Source organism: Ahaetulla prasina, chromosome 3 (assembly GCF_028640845.1).
Source record: "Ahaetulla prasina isolate Xishuangbanna chromosome 3, ASM2864084v1, whole genome shotgun sequence".
NCBI classification, from domain to species: Eukaryota; Metazoa; Chordata; class Lepidosauria; order Squamata; family Colubridae; genus Ahaetulla; species Ahaetulla prasina.
This window is the reverse complement of record NC_080541.1, coordinates 192583891-192606039: the sequence shown is the minus strand read 5'-3', so window position 1 is coordinate 192606039 and position 22149 is coordinate 192583891. Positions and strand designations below refer to the sequence as shown.

The window sequence follows — 22149 nt, the reverse complement described above, 5'->3', positions numbered from 1 at the left end:
TCTATTACCTGCGCAGCCGCATTCTGACCAGTTGGAGCCTCCTGGTGCTCTTCAAGGGGAGCCCCATGTAGAGAGCATTGCAGTAGTCCAGGCGGGAAGTAACAAGGCATGAGTGATTTAGCTTTAGCATTTCAGGACACATTGTTAAATTTACTTGTGTTAAGTATTATTTATCTTACTTTTCTATTCAACAATAGTTCAAATGTCCATGGACAAATTTCTACTATACCTGTAGGTCAATATATGATATTCCTCTTTCTGGTCATGTGCAACCCAGCAGACTATATTTAACTAATAAATACATCTCAATTTAGACAATCTGTATAGGACATAATAATTTCCTTCTTTTGGTGACTGGGAACTATTTCACAACCATTTTACTTAGGAAGGAAATTATCATCTATTATAATATAACTCTATGTAGTTATGCTACTCTCTGAAAACCAACAAAAATGGCATTTTAAGGCTGAGTAAAATCAGAGCCAGAATCATTTTACAAAGGCCAATGAGACCATGTAATAATCATAAGCGAGAATATGATTATATTCACTTTTTCATTTTTACCTCCAAAGGTGGATACGGCTGCATCCCCAGATTCTGTATTTCTACCGTCCCATTCCCAGGCATGGAGGTAGATGTACTGTAGACTTCCGCCACTCCACTGCTACCTGCATTGGCTGGGCCTGGCACTCCAAGGGCTCGAGGGGGTGGAGGGGGCGGCTGAGGGGGTGGAGGGGGTGGGGGAGGCTGAGAGAGGTATCCTGCTCCAGGATGCATATTCAAGCTGCTCTAAAAACAAAGAATGAGAAATTAGTCTTCCTTCCCTTCCCTTCCCTCCCTCCCTGCTCTTTAGTCCATAAATAGGAGCAATATTTGCAAGAAGATTTTAACTTTCCTTCTTTAACCAAGATCAATATCAATACCCATGTTTCTCTGCATACTAGCAAAATAAATCTGTCATGATAAAGTTCATGTATATGCAAATCATAATTTACATTTATTTAATCATGAAGGAGTCTTTTCTAAGGAATAAAGTATCAACTTGCATTTTCAACATAACAATATTACTACATCAAAGAAACTGAACTACAAAAGATAAAAAATGCCTCAAGTCAAGGTCAAGCCCTGGTTCATACACATATATATGTAGATTTCTTAGGTAGCAACATTAATACAATTCTATGAATGATGAATGGATGGATGGATGGATGGTTTAAGGCAGGGGTCCCCAACCTTTTGGACCTCAGGGACCACCAAGTCCATAATTTTAAATCCCGGGGACCACTAATATGAATCCAGCGTGCCTGGACTCCTAGTGACGAAATGGGGTCCTTCAGGCATTGTCCCTTCTCTTTCTTTCTCCCCCCCTCCCCTCTCCCCCCCCTCTCTCATTCTCTCATTCTCCCCCTCTTTCTCTCTCTCTCCCACTCATTCTGTCATCTCTCTCCCCCTTTCTCTCTCTCTCCCCCTCTTTCTCTCACCCCTCTCTTTCTCTCTCTCCCACTCATTCTGTCATCTCTCTCTCCCCTCTTTCTCCCTCTTTCTCCCCTCTCTCTCATTCTCTCTCTCCCACCTTTCTCTCTCTCTCCCTCTCTTTCTCCCCTTTCTCTCTCCCCCCTTTCTCTCTCTCTCTCTCTCCCCCTTCTCTCTCATTCTCTTTCTCTCCCCTCCTCTTTTCCTCTCTCCCCTCTCTCTCTCTCTTTCTTTCTACCCTTCTCTCCCCTCTTTCTTTCTCTCTCTTTCTTTCTTTCTACCCTTCTCCCCCCCTCTTTTTCTCTCTCCCTCCCCTTCTCAATGGGCCAGCCAGTGTCTTGGGGCTGAGAGAAACTCAAGCCGGAGAGATAAAGGCACAGGAGCACCAACAAGGGCCGGAAGAAACAGCCGCGAGATCCAGCTCCCACTCTGGAATATGGAGCGAATCTCTATTCCCCCCACCTTCCCTTGCCAGGTGAGGAGTGACTGGGAAGGGAGGGCGAGGGGTGGGGACAGCCATTGGTGGGTTCAGCCCAGGGAGGGAGCGAGCAATCTGAAGGCGAGCCACCCAAACTTCTGGTAGAGATGGGGACAGCTTCTGAGCAGCCCTGAATCAGCCAGCTCCAGCTGAACTATTCCCTGAGTCTCGCCGTTCTCCTCACCCACCCATCCCACTCAAGCAGCAGCTTCCCTGCTCAGCCCCAACAAGCTATGCATCCATGGTGCCCGCACCAGCATCTGGAGAGAAGCAGAGAAGAAACACGCTGCTTGAGTGGGCTGGGGGTGCGAGGAGAATGGCGAGATTCAGGGAAAAGGTCAGGTGGAGCGGGCTGATTCAGGGCTGCTCAGAAGCCACCCCCATCTCTGCCAGAAGTTTGGGTGGCTCACCTTCAAATCGCTCCCTCTCTCCCTCATACACGCGCACGCACAAAAACAGAGGTTGGAGAGCTCTCTTGCTCCCTCGCTCTCCAAGCGCCCCATGCACAGCCCATTTGAGGAAAGGACACGCATGGCTGGGCGCATTTGGTTGCAGGAAGAGGTGCAGAGCAATGGGGTTGTTTTGTTTGCCACAGTGGTGCTTCGGGAGGGCAGGTGGACATATTCATTATAGTTATCACCTGCAGACATCCTGTGCCGCTTCAGGGAGAACTCGAGAGATGAGAGCTTGCAGGGAGGCGATCTGACGTCCACCTCCCTGCATGGGAAGCTTGGGTCGGGCTCCTCGAGAGGAGAGCTTGCAGGGAGGTAATCTGGCTCCGCCTCCTTGCAAGCTCTAGTCACTTGAGGAGCCCAACCCAGCCACGGACCACCAAAATTTTCTCACAGACCATCAGTGGTCCACGGACCACTGGTTGGTGACCACTGGTTTAAGGTAGTTCCAATCTATTTTATGCGTGTGTCAACCCTTTGCTTCAAATTGCATTTTGTCCTTCAGATTGCTGCCCAGCCTAGCCCATCATTAGGCAGACAGTATGTGGTCATCAGACATTAAACATTCTTTTCCAACATACATGTATTAATTTTTGTTTTTATAGCACATTCCATTTGTCAGTGCTTGTGTATGTTTTAAATGGCAGGAAAAAGAATATTTACCTGCACAGTGGGCTGCACGGAGGACATTGGCTGGTCCAGGGTTGTGAAAGCAGACATGGCTGACATCAAAACCTCATCACTCACTAAGATGTTCCCTTGGACTAATGTTTGGATCAAAGGAGAGGGTGGAACAGTAATATATGTAGAGATCTGTTGAGCAAAATAGATAGAACAAAATCTTATACTGGATATTAGGCAAGAAACTTTTCAGAAAATTCTTCAGTAATACATTGAAACAAAGTAAAACAATTCATTCAGTTCAACTACTCGCTATAAGAAATGATGTAGTAAAAGTCAAAATTTTGTGAATAAACCTCTTCAATTAAATTATATAGCATGGTACAAAGGATAAAACATTGTCCAGCTGGCAATTATTCATTGAACGGGAGGAAAAACTGCATTAAACTGGTGCTCATTACCAGGCCGTAGCCTGTTCGGAACCCAGATGCACAAGTGTTGGGCGAGCATCCCCTTCCTTCCCCCCCCCCGCCCCACCCCCGTCTGCCAAGCCAGAAAGACAGGGAACTGCTGTTCTAAGGTAATGGATGACAACCACTAACAGGTTTTACACATGCTGAGATTGACTTTGGAATACAGGAGGAAACGCTGGCATGTTTACTACACAGGTATGCTTAGGTACAACTGGTGACCCAACCGCAAAAAGCTCCAACATTCAGCATCTCTACCTGACGATTGGTGGTCTGAGCCTGCTGCACTGAGGTAATGGACGGGGTATATACACTGTTAGTAGCTAGGGAGACTGTAGCCAGTGAGGGGGCATTGCCTTGACACTGTTCCCGCTTATGAATCATGAATGCTGGCAATGAGTTGAATTGCTTCTTACATTTCCCACAGAGAAATACATCTTCGTCATCTGAAATCAGGGAAAGGAAAAAAAAAGTTATTTAACCTGAAAGACTTCCTCCCAAGAAGACACAGAGTTTCAGCAGAACAAAGTGGTAAGGAATTATTAACTAAAATTGTAAAGTTGCAGTTAGGAGAATGCTTAACTTTCTCACAGCAAGCCACATTTGAAGTCCCCAACATATGGCTATTCATTTAGCAACCGTTCAAAGTTATGACAGTGCTGAAAAAAGTGGCTTACAATCCATTCCTTGCACTTATAACCACTACACTGTCCCCACAGTCACATGACTGCAATTCAGACACTTAGCAACAAAGATGTATTAGTGACAGTTGCAGCATCCAGAGAAGTTAAGCAGGAAAAGTTGCAAATGGCAATCATGTGACGTCTCACTTAACTACCATGGAGATTCGACCATGGAGATTCGACCATAAATCTTCGCTTTACGGCGAAGGTTGTAGAGAGTGTGGTGGCATGTCAGCTACCCCAGTACCTGGATGAAGCTGTCTATCTAGACCCGTTCCAGTCCGGCTTTCGGCCCGGATACAGTACGGAGACAGCTTTGGTCGCGCTGGTGGATGATCTCTGGAGGGCCAGGGATAGGGGTTATTCCTCTGCCCTGGTCCTATTAGACCTCTCAGCGGCTTTTGATACCATCGACCATGGTATCCTGCTGCGCCGGTTGGAGGGGTTGGGAGTGGGAGGCACCGTTTATCGGTGGTTCTCCTCCTACCTCTCTGACGGCGCAGAGCAGTGTTGACAGGGGGCAGAAATCGACTCGAGGTGCCTCATGTGTGGGGTGCCGCGGGATCGATTCTCTCACCCTCCTGTTCAACATCTATATGAAGCCGCTGGGTGAGATCATCAGTGGCTTTGGGGTGAGATACCAACTGTCGCTGATGATACTCAGCTGTACTTTTCCACCCGGGCCACCCCAGCGAAGCTGTCAAGTGCTGTCCCGGTGTTTGGAAGCCGTGCGGGTCTGGATGGGGAGGAACAGGCTCAAACTTAATCCTCCAAGACGGAGTGGCTGTGGATGCCAGCACCTCGGTACAGTCAGCTGCAGATGCGGCTGTCTATCGGGGCGAGTTGTTGGCCCGATGGAGAAGGCATAACGGCGTGCTCCTGGATGGTCGGTTGTCCTTTGAAGATCATTTGACGACGTCTCCAGGAGAGCTTTTATCAGGTTCGCCTGATCCGCCAGTTGCGTCCCTTCCTGGACTGGGATGCCTATGCACGGTCACTCATGCTCTCGTTACCTCGTCTGGACTACTGCAATGCTCTCTACATGGGGCTCCCCTTGAAGAGCACCCGGAGACTTCAGCTAGTCCAGAATGCGGCTGCGCGGGTTATTGAGGGAGCGGTTCGGAGCTCCCACGTAACACCTATCCTGCGCAGACTGCACTGGCTATCTGTTGTTTTCCGGGTGCGCTTCAAGGTATTGGTTACCACCTTTAAAGCGCTCCATGGCTTAGGACCGGGCTACTTACAGGACCGTCTACTGCCGGCCTCTATCTCCCAGCGTCCGGTGCGTTCCCACAGAGAGGGACTCCTCAGGGTGCCGTCAGCCAAACGATGTCGACTGGCGGCCCCCAGGGAGAGGGCCTTCTCTGTGGGGGCTCCTACCCTGTGGAACGAGCTTCCCCCGGGCTTCGACAACTACCTGACCTTGGGACCTTTCGCCGCGAACTTAAAACCTATTTATTCCGTTTGGCTGGACTGGCCTGATTTTAAATTCTAAATTTTAAATTTTAATTGTGGGTTTTAAATTTTGTAATTTTTATGGGGAGTAATGTTATTTTAATTTTTTTGGCAAATTTGAATCAGTTTTTTAAGGGTTGTTTTAATTATGGTGTATGTTTCTGTTTGTATTTTATTTGCCTGTTCACCGCCCTGAGTCCTTCGGGAGAAGGGCAGTATACAAATTAAAACATTATTATTATTATTATAGCATGAAAAGGCTGGAGACTGTAGGTTGGTCATAAGAATCAACCTGTTGTGGCTCCAGCCCCCACTCCCCCGGGCCAGGCCCTCTGCCAGAAAGTGACTCAGAGAGTGAGGGGGAAGGGCTGTCAGGGCTCCCCTCTGCAGGGCCGGCCTCTCTGGCTCAGCTCCAGGAGCCAGAGGCAGGCCAGGTAGAGGAGGTGACGAGGCCTCTGCCTCCTGTATCTCCCCCCGCCCAGGCACGCTTCCAGACCCAGCTGTAGACAATCAGTCCTGGTTAGATCCCAGGTTTCGTAGACAAGAGAGGCAGGAACAATAGAAGAAGGGGTGGAGCAGGCCTAGAAAGTGCTGAGTCACGGAGCCACACCCCACAGGGTATAAAAGCAGGAGGGGCTACTCTACTACTTCATGACGGACAAACCAAACTGACTGGAGAAAACTTGAGCTGAACTATTCGACTGAGCATTTGGCTTGGATTGCTGTTTGTTCCTGACTTCCTGGTTGCTCCGGTAACGAGCTTCTGACACGCCGGCATCAAGGAAGATAAAAGAAAACCTTGGCAGACGCTCGCTGGTTTGCTGCCAGAGCTGATAGCTGCCATGGACTAAATCACCAGCTAATTGAGTCAGTTCACGTGCCTCCCGGACTGAGGTGGGGGGACAGAACACAACCTGTTTCAGAAAAGGTTAAACTCCCTTAAATGGTCAAATTTATAGACTGGACATGCTTTTAGATTTATCTCTATAGGCTCAGGCACACATAATGCCTTTCATTGGCCAAAATTGCAACACAGCTATGATGCTACTAAAAAATGGTCCCATATCAATAAAGCATGCTTGGTTAATCTCTCATCTAGACTGCCATAATCGATTATATATTGGATTGCCTCTGAAAACTATCCAGAAACTTCAGTTATCACCAAATTTGGCAGTAAGAGTACTCACTGGAATTAGATGTTATAACCATATTATACCAGCTTTATGCCAGCTTTACCTGGTCTCAATTTTTTTCTCTGGTATGATTTTAGCCATACAGAATGCCTGAGTGTGGCAGGTAATTTCTCAGATGTGGGCCTTCTCAGTGGTAATCCTCCAAATTTAACATGCTCTGGAACCTATTTTATTATCATCATTATGCAATAAACTTTTTAATTGTCACAGGTCTTTTAATATATTCATGTTAGAATATTACAATACGGTAAACTACTCGGAGCCTTTTTGGAATCGAGTAGCATATAAATTGCAGAAATAAATTTGAATTGGATGTGCTACGTAGAAGTTATTTAGTAATGTTTTTATTATTATCTTTTTATATTATGTTTGTATATGTTTATTTTTAAAACATCACCTTAATTGCTAACTGTCCTGGGAAAACACTATCCTGAGTCAGCATATGTGTCTCTTAATAAAAATAAAGATATAGGGAGAATGAAACCAAATAAAGTGCTATCTAATGCTAAATGAATTTATTTTAATGGCAGAAAGGTGATAATACATAGCAAATTAACTGGCCTACTGCTAGAGAACATAAAATTGTCTCATTAATATTGTTTCAGGATCATAATTCTCTGAATACATGGGATAAAATAACAAAGCAGTAGTGCATGCATATACTCACAGACACACAGGAACCAATTACTATGTTACTGCATATCACAAGGAGAAACAACAAAGAAATCCCAATGAAAGACTCACCCATGGACTGGATGGAGGAAGATGTGTTGACAGCCTGTGATGATGGATCTGTAACACCTCCTTGGCCATCTAACAAGGACTGAACAGCTAGCACTGTCTGATTATCCATTCCTGGAGGGAATAGAAATGGCAATCAGAAAATCTGTATTACTTCCAGGGATAAAAATATGAAAAAATTGACTGCAATAAAACCTATTTCAACACATTAATTTCTATGCTATTTCTAGATTTCTTACAATGTAGGGATCTTTATTTATTCAAATACTGTACTTAATCAAACCCGATCACAGTTCAAACTAATTGTTTATGTTTACAACTATGGTCACACAAACACCATTACTTGACACTTTTTTCCTCCCTCAAAACTGCCACTTCTTTCCTTCCATTAGGTAGGTTCTTCTTTCTTTTTCTGGCTCCAAGGTGGCAATCCCCAGACTCTGGGCTTTTTAAAAAGATTTTTTAAATTAGTGGGTTAGTTTAAAGCCCAATTACAGAAAATCCTTGACTTACAACCGTTTGTTTAACCATGATTTAAGGTTACAACCATCTCAGAAAGTGACATGATCTGTCTTCAAAGTTACAACCATTCCCACAATCAGGTGATCGCAGTTCAGGTACTTGGCAACTGGCTCACATTTACAATGATTGCAGCATTTTGCAGTCATGTGATCATGATTTGCAATCTTCCCAGCTGGGTTTTAACAAGCAAAGTCAATTTGGGAAGTCAGATTTGCTTAAGGAGCATGTGATTTGTTTAACAATCATGGAAAAAAGGTTGTAAAATTTGTCCTGGTCATTTGATGACTCACATAACAACCATTTGTTTAACCATGATTCAAGGTTACAACCATCTCAGAAAGTGACATGATCTGTCTTCAAAGTTACAACCATTCCCACAATCAGGTGATCGCAGTTCAGGTACTTGGCAACTGGCTCACATTTACAATGATTGCAGCATTTTGCAGTCATGTGATCATGATTTGCAATCTTCCCAGCTGGGTTTTAACAAGCAAAGTCAATTTGGGAAGTCAGATTTGCTTAAGGAGCATGTGATTTGTTTAACAATCATGGAAAAAAGGTTGTAAAATTTGTCCTGGTCATTTGATGACTCACATAACAACCACATTTGTTGTTCTTGTGACTGAAATTCTGGTTCCAATTGTGGTCATAAGTCAATGCATTTTACCCTATTCTCATTTTATCCTTTACTGTTTTACATTAGTTATGGATATATGTATGCTGTTTAATACTGAAGAACTTTCCTTTAAATATACATGGTGGTTGCATTTGATTTGCTATAATTGCAAATATTTTTACTGGTTGCATGTTAACCTAAGAATTAGTTTTATTAAATGTAATTGTATAATTGTTTTTTTCTTTTGAACTATACCATATCATGTTAAAAGTGCTTACTAAATGAATACTATTACCACAACCACATATACTTACAATTTTCAAATATCAAGCCTCTATTATATCAATGGTTTAATATATCCACCAGAGTAAAACATTCTCAAGGAGAGTCCATCAATAAGCATGGGAAGATTATTGTTAGGGAACCATGTTATATAAATTGGTTGGTTTTTTTAAAGGACTGAAAGACATGGTATTCTATGATGTGATTATTTTCAGTATCAGGATGCCATTATCTGGATTTAGCCACTAGACTAATTTTTATTTCCTGTTCCTGTACACATTTAATTACAAAACAGTATGTTCCTAATAAGTGTACAAGAAGGCAACCTTCACTTTCTCCAAATAACTATCTTCTGAACTTTAATTTTCCTGTTATAAATATTACTAAACCATTTTTGCAAATATTTTGGCTCTTTGACTAGCTTGCCAATTACCGTATATACTCGAGTATAAGCCGACCCGAATATAAGCCGAGGCACCTAATTTTACCACAAAAAACTGGGAAAAACTATTGACTCGAGTATAAGCCGAGGGTGGGAAATGAGGCAGCTACTGGTCAATGTAAAAAATAAAGATAGAGCCAAGTAAAATAACATGAATATTTATTTGAACGAAAAACAATAAAAGTGCAAAAGGGGGAAGGAGGATTCCCAGCTCTAAACAAAGGGAAATCCCGGAATGCCAGCGCGAAAGGCGGTGCTCGCGTTCCTCCTCCCTTGCTCAAAAGCCCCAACATGATATTGGAATTGGATGCCATTATATACCTGCTGAGGGGATAATTTGAATAACTTGAAAGATATAAAAGCTCTAAACATATTTGTTTAAAAATCTAAAATCTATACTTAAAATAAATGAATATAAAGTAATAAAGTTCTTTAAAGTTGTAATTCACTTTGCTGCTGAAAAGAAAGGAAGCTTAACACCTTAAATGGTATTTATTAACTGAAATATCATCAAATCAAATATATAATGAGGTATATTATAATGACCTTTGTTTTCAGAAAGAAGCATGATGGAAGTTTTTCAATAAAGGGAAATATAGAAAAACTTAGTGTCATGCTCATATATCATCTTTACAGATGTTGTTAACACTATACTATGGCAGCATATGATGGTACAATGTTTCAATCAATTTCAGGATGAAAAACTCATCAATGAGGAGGAGGTATAATTTATTAACCTTGTATGATATCAGTTTCTCAAGGACTCTAGAAGGACCGAGGAAGAAATCTCTGCCCCTCCCACTTTCCCTTTCCAGCCTTCCAAGGGGACCCGAGGAAGAAATCTCTGCCCCCTCCCACTTTCCCTTTCCAACCCAGCCTTCCAAGGGGACCTTTGAGGAGAAATCTCTGCCCCTCACTTTCCCTTTCAAGGCAGCCTTCCAAGAGGACCTCTCGAAAAAGGAAAGCTTTCTCCTGGTCGTTTACCACCACCATACCCTCCACGCCGCCATCCTAGGCTGGGTTAGAAACAAGGAGGAAGTTCAAGGACCACATCGATGGCACGAGCTCAGATTGCCGGCTGGGGATGATGGGCGCTGCAGTGCGATCTCGGGAGAGACTAGGGGAAGAAAGAATGACTGTTTCCCACACCCTAGGATTGGGAAAACATTGACCCCCTTAGTTGCGGGAGAAGGGTTGCGCTTCAAAGCGGTCGCCTCCATCCATCAATCCATCCTTCCTTCCTTCCTTCCTTCCATCCTTTTTTTTCCCAGCGGCGGTGCGTGTGTGTGACATGCAAGCAAGGCGTCTCACGGGCATGTGAACTGGGTATGTCTAGTTTAGGGGTGACATGATAGGAACATTCCAATATCTCAGGGGCTGCCACAAAGAAGGGGGAATCAAACTATTCTCCAAAGCACCTGAGGGCAGGACAAGAAGCATGGGTGGAAACTAATCAAGGAGAGAAGCAACCTAGAACTAAGGAGAAATTTCCTGACAGTTAGAACAATTAACCAGTGGAACAACTTGCCTCCAGAAGTTGTGAATGCTCTAACACTGGAAGTTTTTAAGAAGATATTGGATAAGCATTTGAAGTGGTATAAGGTTTCCTGCGTAAGCAGGGTTAGACTAGAAGACCTCCAAGGTCCTTCCAACTCTATTATTCTGTTTTTTTGTTCTGTTTTCTTTCTAATCTATCTATCTATCTATCTATCTATCTATCTATCTATCTATCTATCTATCTATCTATCTATCTATCTATCTATCTAATTAGCTAGCTAGCTAGCTATCATTATCTCGCTTCAAAAGACAAAACCTAAACACGAAGTTGTAGCTGAATAGCCCTACATAATTTAGCTTTTTCCAAGCTGGTGATTTCCAAAGGCTTTGAAATGCGACTTTCCTCATCCTCTGCCAGGATAAGCTGATGTGCTCAGAAGGCTGGGAATGGTGGCATTTCCCTACATTTCTTGTGGGCAGAAGGTGGACCCCTATGTTTCCTTGAAAACACCTCCCAATATTTATTAGAGTGACTTCTCTCCCCAGAAGAAAGGTGCGAGCGCTGTTTAACAATCCCGTCAGCTAAATCCTATCGAGTCAAAGGGGCCAGTCAATGGGGCTAGGATGAATTCTGGGTCACCAGGGACCCTTTTTTTGTGCCCGTTCCCCAACCAGGGCGGGCCAAGCAGCCGCTCTTTTAGCGGCTCTGGAATGGATGTTGAGGTAACCTGAAGAGGCAGCCTCTTTTCAACTCCCCCGCCCCTTTTTTTTAAACGCGTCCTGCCCCGTTCTTCTCCGCTCTTTTATTTTATTTTAGTATTCAATCGGCAGCAGAGGCTCGAGCCTTCTGGGGCGCCGGGAAAAGGAGCCGAGGAGCTGCAGCAACGTTGCAAGAGAGCAGAAAAGAGTGGGTGGGGGGGGAGAAGCAAAAAAGAAGAAGAAGCAGCAAGCTTTCCAGCCGACTTCGGTGTGGCGCGAGAATCCGATCCACCGCCTCCTTCCCCCGGCCGACAGGGCTGAACTGCCGCGCTGCACCACCACTTCCCAAAACAGATTTCCAGACTTGGAAGCAGCCCGCCACGAAAGGAGGAGGAGGAGGAGGAGGAGGAGGAGGAAGCGGCGCCGGCTGCTCCTGCTGCTGTTTCGCTCTCCGCCCCTTCCAGCGCCTTGACGAGAGCGAGAGAGTAGAGAAAGGAACCGCGCCGTCCGACCGGCTGTGTGTGTGTTGTGGTGGGGTCTCGTCCCAGCCACCCACCACTCGCTCCCTTTCCCTCTTGGGCGTGGGCTGGTCTTAGGCGCTGTCCCGGCGGGCCGTCGCCTCCTCCTCTTCCTCCACGCTCGCTCCTCTTGCCGCCCTCAACCCCCATCCCCACCCTCTCCAGCGTGAAGGTCACCTCCTCCCTCTTCCAGGCGGCGGCGGCGGCTCAGCGGGCGCCACAGCCGGCAGCTCCGCTTCCTCCCACCTTCCTCCTTGCTAAAGGGCCAAAGTCGGCTCCCCGCCCGCGCGGGCCGAGCAAGCCGGTCCCAGTCAGCGAGCGGTGAAAGCGACATGCCGAGCGCCACTCCGCTTTCACCGTTCGGCTGGACTGGGACCGGCTTGGCTCGGGTCGCAGTAACTCCCGCCAGGCTGTGCCGAAGAAACCATTTAAAGCCCAACTTCTGAAGCACGGAGGAGAAGAAAGAAAGCCCTGGCGGGCTTTTTAAATGGTTTCTTCGCGGCACAGCCTGGCGGAGTTACTGCGGACCCGAGCCAAGCGGTCCCAGTCAGCGAGCGGTGAAAGCGGGCGGCGCTCGGCATGTCGCTTTCACCGTTCGGCTGGACTGGGACCGGCTTGGCTCGGGTCGCAGTAACTCCCGCCAGGCTGTGCCGAAGAAACCATTTAAAGCCCAACTTCTGAAGCACGGAGGAGAAGAAAGCCTGGCGGGCTTTTTAAATGGTTTCTTCGCGGCACAGCCTGGCGGAGTTACTGCGGACCCGAGCAAGCGGTCCCAGTCCAGCCGAGCGGTGAAAGCGGGCGGCGCTCGGCATGTCGCTTTCACCGTTCGGCTGGACTGGGACCGGCTTGGCTCAGGTCCGCGCGAACTGCTCAGCCTTGGGGCAAATCCGCGGACGATCTCGCCGCCTCTTTGGCGTCTCCTGTGCGGGGTCCCCGAAGTACATCAAGACGTAGACTCGAGTATAAGCCGAGGGGGCGCTTTTCAGCACAAAAAACGTGCTGAAAAACTCGGCTTATACTCGAGTATATACGGTATTTTTTTCCACTGCAAATCAACACAAGTTTCTCCAATACAATTTTCAAATATCAAGCCTCTATTATATCAGTGGTTTAATATATCCACCAGAGTAAAACATTCTCAAGGAGAGTCCATCAATAAGCATGGGAAGATTATTGTTAGGGAACCATGTTATATAAATTGGTTGGTTTTTTTAAAGAACTGAAAGGCATGGTACTCTATGATGTGATTATTTTCAGTATCAGGATGCCATTATCTGGATTTAGCCACTAGACTAATTTTTATTTCCTGTTCCTGTACACATTTAATTACAAAACAGTATGTTCCTAATAAGTGTACAAGAAGGCAACCTTCACTTTCTCCAAATAACTATCTTCTGAACTTTAATTTTCCTGTTATAAATATTACTAAACCATTTTTGCAAATATTTTGGCTCTTTGACTAGCTTGCCAATTATTTTTTTCCACTGCAAATCAACACAAGTTCATAATATTTATTACTTGAGAAAATACATTTGGGAGAAAAACAAAGAGGAGGTAGAGGAGCTTGAATTTTGTTTATGGTTGAAGAAGCAGCTGTTAGAAGAATCCATTTATTAGTATTCTATGCCATGGTTTTTCTAGATGAAAAGACCAATGTTACCTTCAGCAGGAAGCTCCAAAAATAATGGAATACCAGCTGATTTAGGAATATCCAAATAGCTCTTCAAAGGGTAATGATTAAACAATATACAAATATGAATATAATTCTGCATTAAAATAGCTTGATATTTATCAAGCAAAGAATTATTGCAATACATTGGTCCTCCCACCTACATCTTCCATCTCTTTCTAAAAATGCTAGCCTGACAGATTACTATGGAGGATAACAGTCATAGGGGAGACGAAACTGCTTACAGTTGATTTCATAGTATTCCAATGTAGGAAGCCTAGTTACCTACATACAGAAGGCTTTGTTTAGATACTATACCATACCCTCGCATCCTGGATATAAATTGTTTCAACTCCTACCCTCAAAACGACGTTACAGAGCACTGCACACCAAGACAACTAGACACAAGAACAGTTTTTTCCCGAATGCCATCACTCTGCTAAACAAATAATTCCTTCAAACTGTCAAAATATTCACTAAGGCTGCATTACTATTACTATTTGTCTTCTCAAGGTTCCTATCACCCATCTCCTCCCACTTAAGACTGCATAACTGTAACTTTGTTGCTTTTATCCTTACAATTTATATTGACTGTTTCCTGATTGCTTATTTGTACTCTATCATTAAATGTTGTACCTTATGAGTCTTGATTAATGTATCTTGCCTTTTTATATACACTGAGAGCATATGCACCAAAGATAAAATTCCTTGTGTGTCCAATCTCACTTGGCCAATAAAGAATTGAACTGAATTGAATTGAATTGAATTGAATTCTATTCTATTCTATTCTATTCTATTCAATGAATAAATTGAAAACGAATGTCATATTCTTTTATTAGCTCAAAGATTGCTAGGTATTAATTCTACAATTGATTACATTAAGCATATGTCCCTGGATGAGGGTATAATACAAAAGAATAGAGTAAATCTTATACTATCCACAGGACTGCTGTTGAAAATAACATCCTTATGGCAGATACTCCTTCTCACCATAGCATTTAGGAACATTCTGTGTATGACTCAGTATCATTAAACAGCATATTTTCCAATGCCTACAGCACCATCATGTCAAAGATATTTGACCACAATGGGGGCATTCCTAAATTATTACACAGAGGACAAGTCTCCTTAGGCATTTGGTTTTGATACGATATTTAATCAAGGGTATTGGAATCCTTTCAGCAGATCGTTTTCCAACATTCTCCACATATGGATCTACTTATAGAAAGAGAAAGTACTAATTTAAACAAATATAAATTACTTTCTGTCTGTCCTTGCTATGAAGAATGAAACACCATTCTGTAATTTGTGGAGCAGCTGCTATGATCATTCTAGCCTCGTCAAAAAGATTAGGAAGCTAGAAAAGGACAACCACCAACACAAAGACACAAATTAAATTGCCAACCATTTCTTCTAAGTAAATATCTATAGGATTATAACCTCAAATTATTAAATTGTTTGTGCATCTTAAATATAAAATATTTTTTAAAAAAAATATGAAAGTCTACTTACAAAGTATTTTTTCTCCCTTCTGCAATATTTAAATGACAGAACCTTACACCACGGTCTTTCTTCATACAATGGACAGTTTCACATATTACACTAAGACATTATTTATGAAGCAAATTACAGTGGTTGGATTTATGTATTATACTGAACCAACACTAAACAAACAATATTACTTAACATAACATGAAAACCTAATACGTAATCAATGAGTCAAATTCCAAGATATGAAAATACTTAAGGCTTTTAAAATGAATTAAACCAGTCTTCTCCAATTCTATATATCTTCCCTGATTATCCCTAGTCCAGGGGTCTGCAACCTTAAATACTCAAAAAGCCATTTGGCCCCTTTTTCCAGAGAGAAGAAAACACCAGACGCCACAAAACGTGGGTGGGCGTGGCCAACTCGATGTCACTCACTTTCACCAGTCACATGACCTGCCCCAGCCACGTCTACCCAGCCAGTCATTAGGGCAAAGAATCAGTTGTTAAAAAACACCGGGATCCACAAAATCCTTTTGACATATCACTCTCTCCCCTCCCTCTCTCTTTGTCTCTCTCTCCCCCCTCTCTGTATCTCTCTGTCTTTGCCCTGGCCGCTTCTCCATCCCCCACCATCGCCCTTACCTTCTCAGGCCAGGCGAGGAATGACTGGGAGGGGAGGGCGAGGGGCAGGGCCAGCCAGTGTTGGGATCACCTGACAGGGAGCCACAGCAGAGGGCCCAAAGAGCCGCATAAGTCTTCGGAGCTGCAGGTTGCTGAACCCTGCCCTAGTCAATCTTGATTATATTGCTGAGGATAAAATAAGTTCCAATATATCAAGATGACACTAGATTAGGAAAAGCTGAACTAGAAAGTCATGCTTAAACACATACTTCTTTTTAAAAATGAGGTAGACTTGGCTATTGTTTCACTGTCTGCTTATGAACCAACAGGCAATGATCATGAGTATCCACAGATGGGACAAATGACAACATGTGCTGCTACACTAAAGCTACAATTTATTTCAACACTATGGTTTACCATAGACACTATTGGCAGCTTTAATTAAAAACAGAATGTGGAGCTTGACAGAATTTCTTCGTGTCCACTAAGGGATAAGAAGGGATTTTTATTTTTTATTAAGATCGAATTCACTGATAAAATAAGTCAGCTAAGAATCATTATTTTTTTTAGCTTTTGTCTGGGTCAATTGAAAATTTACATGCATTTAAATCACACTGTAATATAGTTTGAAACTGCGAATTAGCCAATATCTTAATAAAATTACACTTCAAAATAATATAGGAGACTAGCAATAATAATCCCAAATTCCACTCCTTCACTCGTCTTCCTCCTCCTCCTCCATCCATAATCCATAGTAATTATCTATAAATAAAGCAAAATAAAGTATCCCTCTTGTCATGTAAGCTCTTTCTCATCACTTCCAATAAAAATATCTTGATTATAATATTGGTATAAATATTATGTATGTGTTTTAAATACACTAAATGCTTTTCCAAAATGAAATTGTATTTGGGTTAACTATATTTGGAAAGGAGCTGTAAATTCATACATAAGTTTTATGTGATGTATATGCAAATGTTCAGATAACAAAATTTGTCATCATACTTTACAAAACACTTGAAGTACATGTGTTTTAATAAGTTTTCCTAAATCCTAGAATATAGTATATCAAACATACCATTGTCAGTTATCTGTGACCCCTAACAAAAGGTGAAGACTCCGGAAACCTCAGTTATTTACAGAAATTACAAAAATAGTTATCTACAGAAATAGAGCACAACAATGATGGAAATTATCTTGAATGCATTGGGTCAATATTAAAGGGGGGGGGAGGAAATGATATTGCCATAGGTCTATACTATAGGCCGCCCAACCAAACAGAGGAAGTAGATGAACTTTTTGCTAGTCAGCTAACTAAGGTATGTAGGAAGCACATCACAGTAGTAATGGGGGATTTTAACTACCCTGACATCAACTGGGAGACAAACTCTGCACCAAGTGGAAGATCCAACAGGTTTCTAACAAACCTAGCAGACAACTTCGTTTCCCAAAAAGTAGAGAAGGGAACAAGAGGATCATCCATATTGGACTTAATTCTCACTAACAGAGATGAAATGATAGAAGGTGTTGAAGCTACAGGAACCTTGGGGGCAAGTGATCACGCAATACTGGAATTCAACATTATGCAAACACAAGTAGTAGAACAAAGTCAAACTAGAGTCTTGGACTTTAAGAGAGCTAATTTCAATAAACTTAGAGAGAGCTTGAGAAGGATTCCATGGATAAGAATCCTCAAGGGGAAAACAACTCAAGAAGCTTGGAAAATTTTGAAAAGTGAGATTATAAAAGCCCAGGCTAGCACAATACCAATGAAGAAGAAAAGCAATAGATCTCAAAAAAAACCCAGCATGGATGCATAAAGAACTATTTGACAAATTGAAAGACAAAAAGGACAAGTATAAAAAGTGGAAAGAGGGGCAAATAACTAAGGCAGAATATCAGCAAATAGCCCGAGCCTGTAAAGATGAAGTGAGGAAAGCTAAGGCTCACAATGAACAAAGGCTAGCGACAAAAGTAAAAAATAACAAAAAAAGCTTCTTCCAACATGTTAAAAACAAGAAAAAAAGTCAAGGAAACAATTGGCCCATTGCTGAGAGAAAGTGGCAAGAAGGTGACAAGCAACAGGGAGAAAGCAGATCTACTTAACTCATTTTTTGCATCTGTCTTTACACAAAAGGAAAAAACAACCCAACCTATCAAAAACAGCAGCACACCTGTCTACCCTAGACGAGTTCAAATCACCAGGACCGGATGGATTACACCCCAAGGTTCTGAAGGAACTGGTAGACGAGATCTCAGAACCACTGAACTATATCTTTCAAAGATCCTGGAGCACAGGGGAACTGCCAGAGGACTGGAAAAGAGCTGATGTAGTTCCCACCTTCAAAAAAGGGAAAAAAACAGATCCAGGAAACTACAGACCTATCAGCCTGACCTCAATACCAGGGAAGATTCTGGAAAAGATAATCAAGCAACGAATCATTGAACACCTAGAAGCAAACAAAGTAATAACCAAAAGCCAACATGGGTTTGTCAAAAACAGATCATTCCAGACTAATCTCATTGCATTCTTTGACAAAATTACAAAATTAGTGGACCAGAAGAATGCTGTCGATATAATTTACTTGGACTTCAGTAAAGCATTTGATAAAGTAGACCATAACCTACTACTAGATAAAATAGAAAAATGTGTGTTAGACAGCATCACCACCAGATGGATTTGTAACTGGCTGACCAACTGCACTCAACGTGTAGTCCTCAATGGAACTACATCCACATGGAGGGAAGTATGCAGTGGAGTACCCCAAGGCTCTGTTTTAGGCCCAGTACTCTTCAACATCTTCATCAATGACTTGACAAGGGGATAGATGGGGAACTCATCAAATCTGCAGATGACACCAAGCTGGCAGGAATAGCCAACACTCCAGAAGATAGGCTCAAGATACAGAAGGATCTTGACAGACTTGAACATTGGGTGCTATCTAACAAAATGAAATTCAACAGTGAAAAAAGTAAGGTTCTACATTTAGGCAAAAAAAAATAAAATGCACCGGTACCGTATATGTGGTACCTTGCTCAATAGTAGTACCTGTGAGAGGGATCTTGGAGTCCTAGTGGATAACCATTTAGATATGAGCCAGCAGTGTGCAGCAGCTGTTAAAAAAGCCAACACAGTTCTGGGCTGCATAAACAGAGGGATAGAATCAAGATCACGTGAAGTGTTAGTGCCACTTTATAATGCCTTGGTAAGGCCACACTTGGAATATTGCATCCAGTTTTGGTCGCCACAATGTAAAAAAGATATTGAGACTCTAGAAAGAGTGCAGAGAAGAGCAACAAAGATGATTAGGGGACTGGAGACTAAAACATATGAAGAACAGTTGCAGGAACTGGGTATGTCTAGTTTAATGAAAAGAAGGACTAGGGGAGACATGATAGCAGTATTCCAATATCTCAGGGGCTGCCACAAAGAAGAGGGAGTCAAGCTATTCTCCAAAGCACCTGAAGACAGGACAAGAAGTAATGGGTGGAAACTAATCAAGGAGAGAAGCAACTTAGAACTAAGGAGAAATTTTCTGACAGTTAGAACAATCAATAAAATGGAACAACTTGCCTGCAGAAGTTGTGAATGCTCCAACACTGGAAATTTTTAAGAAAATGTTGGATAGCCATTTGTCTGAAATGGTGTAGGGTTTCCTGCCTGGGCAGGGGGTTGGACTAGAAGACCTCCAAGGTCTCTTCCAACTCTGTTATGTTATGCTATTTTTCATTGTACCAGGTAAAGAGCTTTTGGCAAGCATCATATATATGTGCTATATTTTAGTGCCATGTAGAAAAGTTCTGTCATTTTTCTACTAACTGGCTGTCAATTTGATCAAAAGGAAATTACCAATGATATTTCTTTTAAAAGATAGTTGATCGAACCTGGTGGAAGCAGTAGTCTCTGATAGCTCAAACAACAAAATAAACTCAGAGGGAAGGAAATCAAAATGAGCCCTTGTATCCTGAGAATTAGATAGAAAAGCTACCTCAGAAACTTAATTTTAAGAACATCATAAGGTAGATTTTGAAATAGCTTGAGGATATCTTGTGTCCAATCTTATTACTAGAGCTATGCTAAGCCTCAAAGATGCACTTAGTAGAGTCAAGATATCCAATAAAGCAGCACATTCAGTTCTTAAATTATCGATAGTATTATTATGTTTGTTCAAGTTACAGAAAGATCTTGACAGACTTGAACATTGGGCGCTATCTAACAAAATGAAATTCAACAGTGAAAAAAGTCAGGTTCTACATTTAGGCAAAAAAAATAAAATGCACAGGTACCGTATATGTGGTACCTTGCTCAATAGTAGTACCTGTGAGAGGGATCTTGGAGTCCTAGTGGATAACCATTTAGATATGAGCCAGCAGTGTGCAGCAGCTGTTAAAAAAGCCAACACAGTTCTGGGCTGCATAAACAGAGGGATAGAATCAAGATCACGTGAAGTGTTAGTGCCACTTTATAATGCCTTGGTAAGGCCACACTTGGAATATTGCATCCAGTTTTGGTCGCCACAATGTAAAAAAGATATTGAGACTCTAGAAAGAGTGCAGAGAAGAGCAACAAAGATGATTAGGGGACTGGAGACTAAAACATATGAAGAATAGTTGCAGGAACTGGGTATGTCTAGTTTAATGAAAAGAAGGACTAGGGGAGACATGATAGCAGTGTTCCAATATCTCAGGGGCTGCCTCAGAGAAGAGGGAGTCAAGCTATTCTCCAAAGCACCCGAAAGCAGGACAAGAAGTAGTGGGTGGAAAGTAATCAAAGAGACAAGAAACTTAGAACTAAAGAGAAATTTCCTGACAGTTAGAACAATGAATCAGTGGAAGAACTTGCCTGCAGAAGTTGTGAATGCTCCAACACTGGAAGTTTTAAAGAAGATGTTGGATAACCATTTGTCTGAAGTGGTGTAGGGTTTTCTGCCTAAGCGGGGGTTGGACTAGAAGACCTCCAAGGTTCCTTCCAACTCTGTTATTTTATGCTATTTTTCATTGTACCAGGTAAAGAGCTTTTGGCAAGCATCATATATATATGTGCTATATTTTAGTGCCATGTAGAAAAGTTCTGTCATTTTTCTACTAACTGGCTGTCAATTTGATCAAAAGGAAATTACCACTGATATTTCTTTTAAAAGATAGTTGATCGAACCTGGTGGAAGCAGTAGTCTCTGATAGCTCAAACAACAAAATAAACTCAGAGGGAAGGAAATCAAAATGAGCCCTTGTATCCTGAGAATTAGATAGAAAAGCTACCTCAGAAACTTAATTTTAAGAACATCATAAGGTAGATTTTGAAATAGCTTGAGGATATCTTGTGTCCAATCTTATTACTAGAGCTATGCTAAGCCTCAAAGATGCACTTAGTAGAGTCAAGATATCCAATAAAGCAGCACATTCAGTTCTTAAATTATCGATAGTATTATTATGTTTGTTCAAGTTGCGACAGGCCTCAAAATCAAACTGTTCCAAAACAAGAATGCGCTGCACAGACCTAATTGTTGTTCAGATAGTAATTTATTCTTTGGTATTAATTTAATCAATGATTTTGCTATACAGAACATAGAACAACCAGCTTTCAAGGAGTGACAAGGAGTTCTTATAGACTGGAGTATGGGATCTAGTAATTGTTTCTTTTTAAACAGTACTGAAAGGACATTCATTTCAGAAAAGCAACACTTTTCTGAAAGACTTGTGATATGACAAGCAACTAAAACTGTTTCACTGCTGTGATATCACATGCCACATCAACTACAAAAACACATGTCAATAGTTGAATTTGCTTGTCAGACTAGGCTAAATATTTATCTGGCTTATGTTTTAATGGCCTGAGCAATAGGGCCTAGTAAATAAACAATAATTAAAGGAAATTACTGTTCATTACAACATACAAAGTGCCTTGGGGTTTTTTCTAGATAAACATGATACAATTGCTGTTTTAGAGCACTTTCAGAAGACATAATTTCATAAATTATGCTAATATGCAGATGCCATCATGACCAAGTTCACTATAGAACAAACTTCAGTGGCTGCATTTACACAACAGTGGAAACTGAACCTAAACTAGCCACATTAGTCGGTCCTGAGATGTGTAAATCAAGTAACAACCAATGGATGTTCTTTTAAATTATATAATATTGTGGAGAAAAATCCACTTGGCTAAAATAGACAGGGTGTTGCATGAAATAGATTGATCCAACTCATCAGGGATCCTTCTTCTTAA

The 22149-nt window shown here is 42.2% G+C and overlaps 1 protein-coding gene across 2 annotated transcripts in view; it reads right to left on the bottom strand.

Moving 5' to 3' along the window:
* The window catches only part of ZNF341 (zinc finger protein 341), a 37841-nt gene that overhangs the window by 14864 nt on the left and 828 nt on the right, over positions 1-22149 (bottom strand). The window contains exons 2-5 of one of the 2 annotated variants that reach the window (XM_058176824.1): positions 7570-7680; positions 3753-3940; positions 3067-3216; positions 565-789 (exon numbers count right to left, since the gene is read on the bottom strand). In XM_058176824.1, coding sequence (XP_058032807.1) covers positions 565-789; positions 3067-3216; positions 3753-3940; positions 7570-7680 — 674 coding nt within the window. Of the gene's footprint in view, positions 1-564; positions 790-3066; positions 3217-3752; positions 3941-7569; positions 7681-22149 lie in introns of those variants that run through there. The other variant, XM_058176825.1, reaches the window with a different exon arrangement.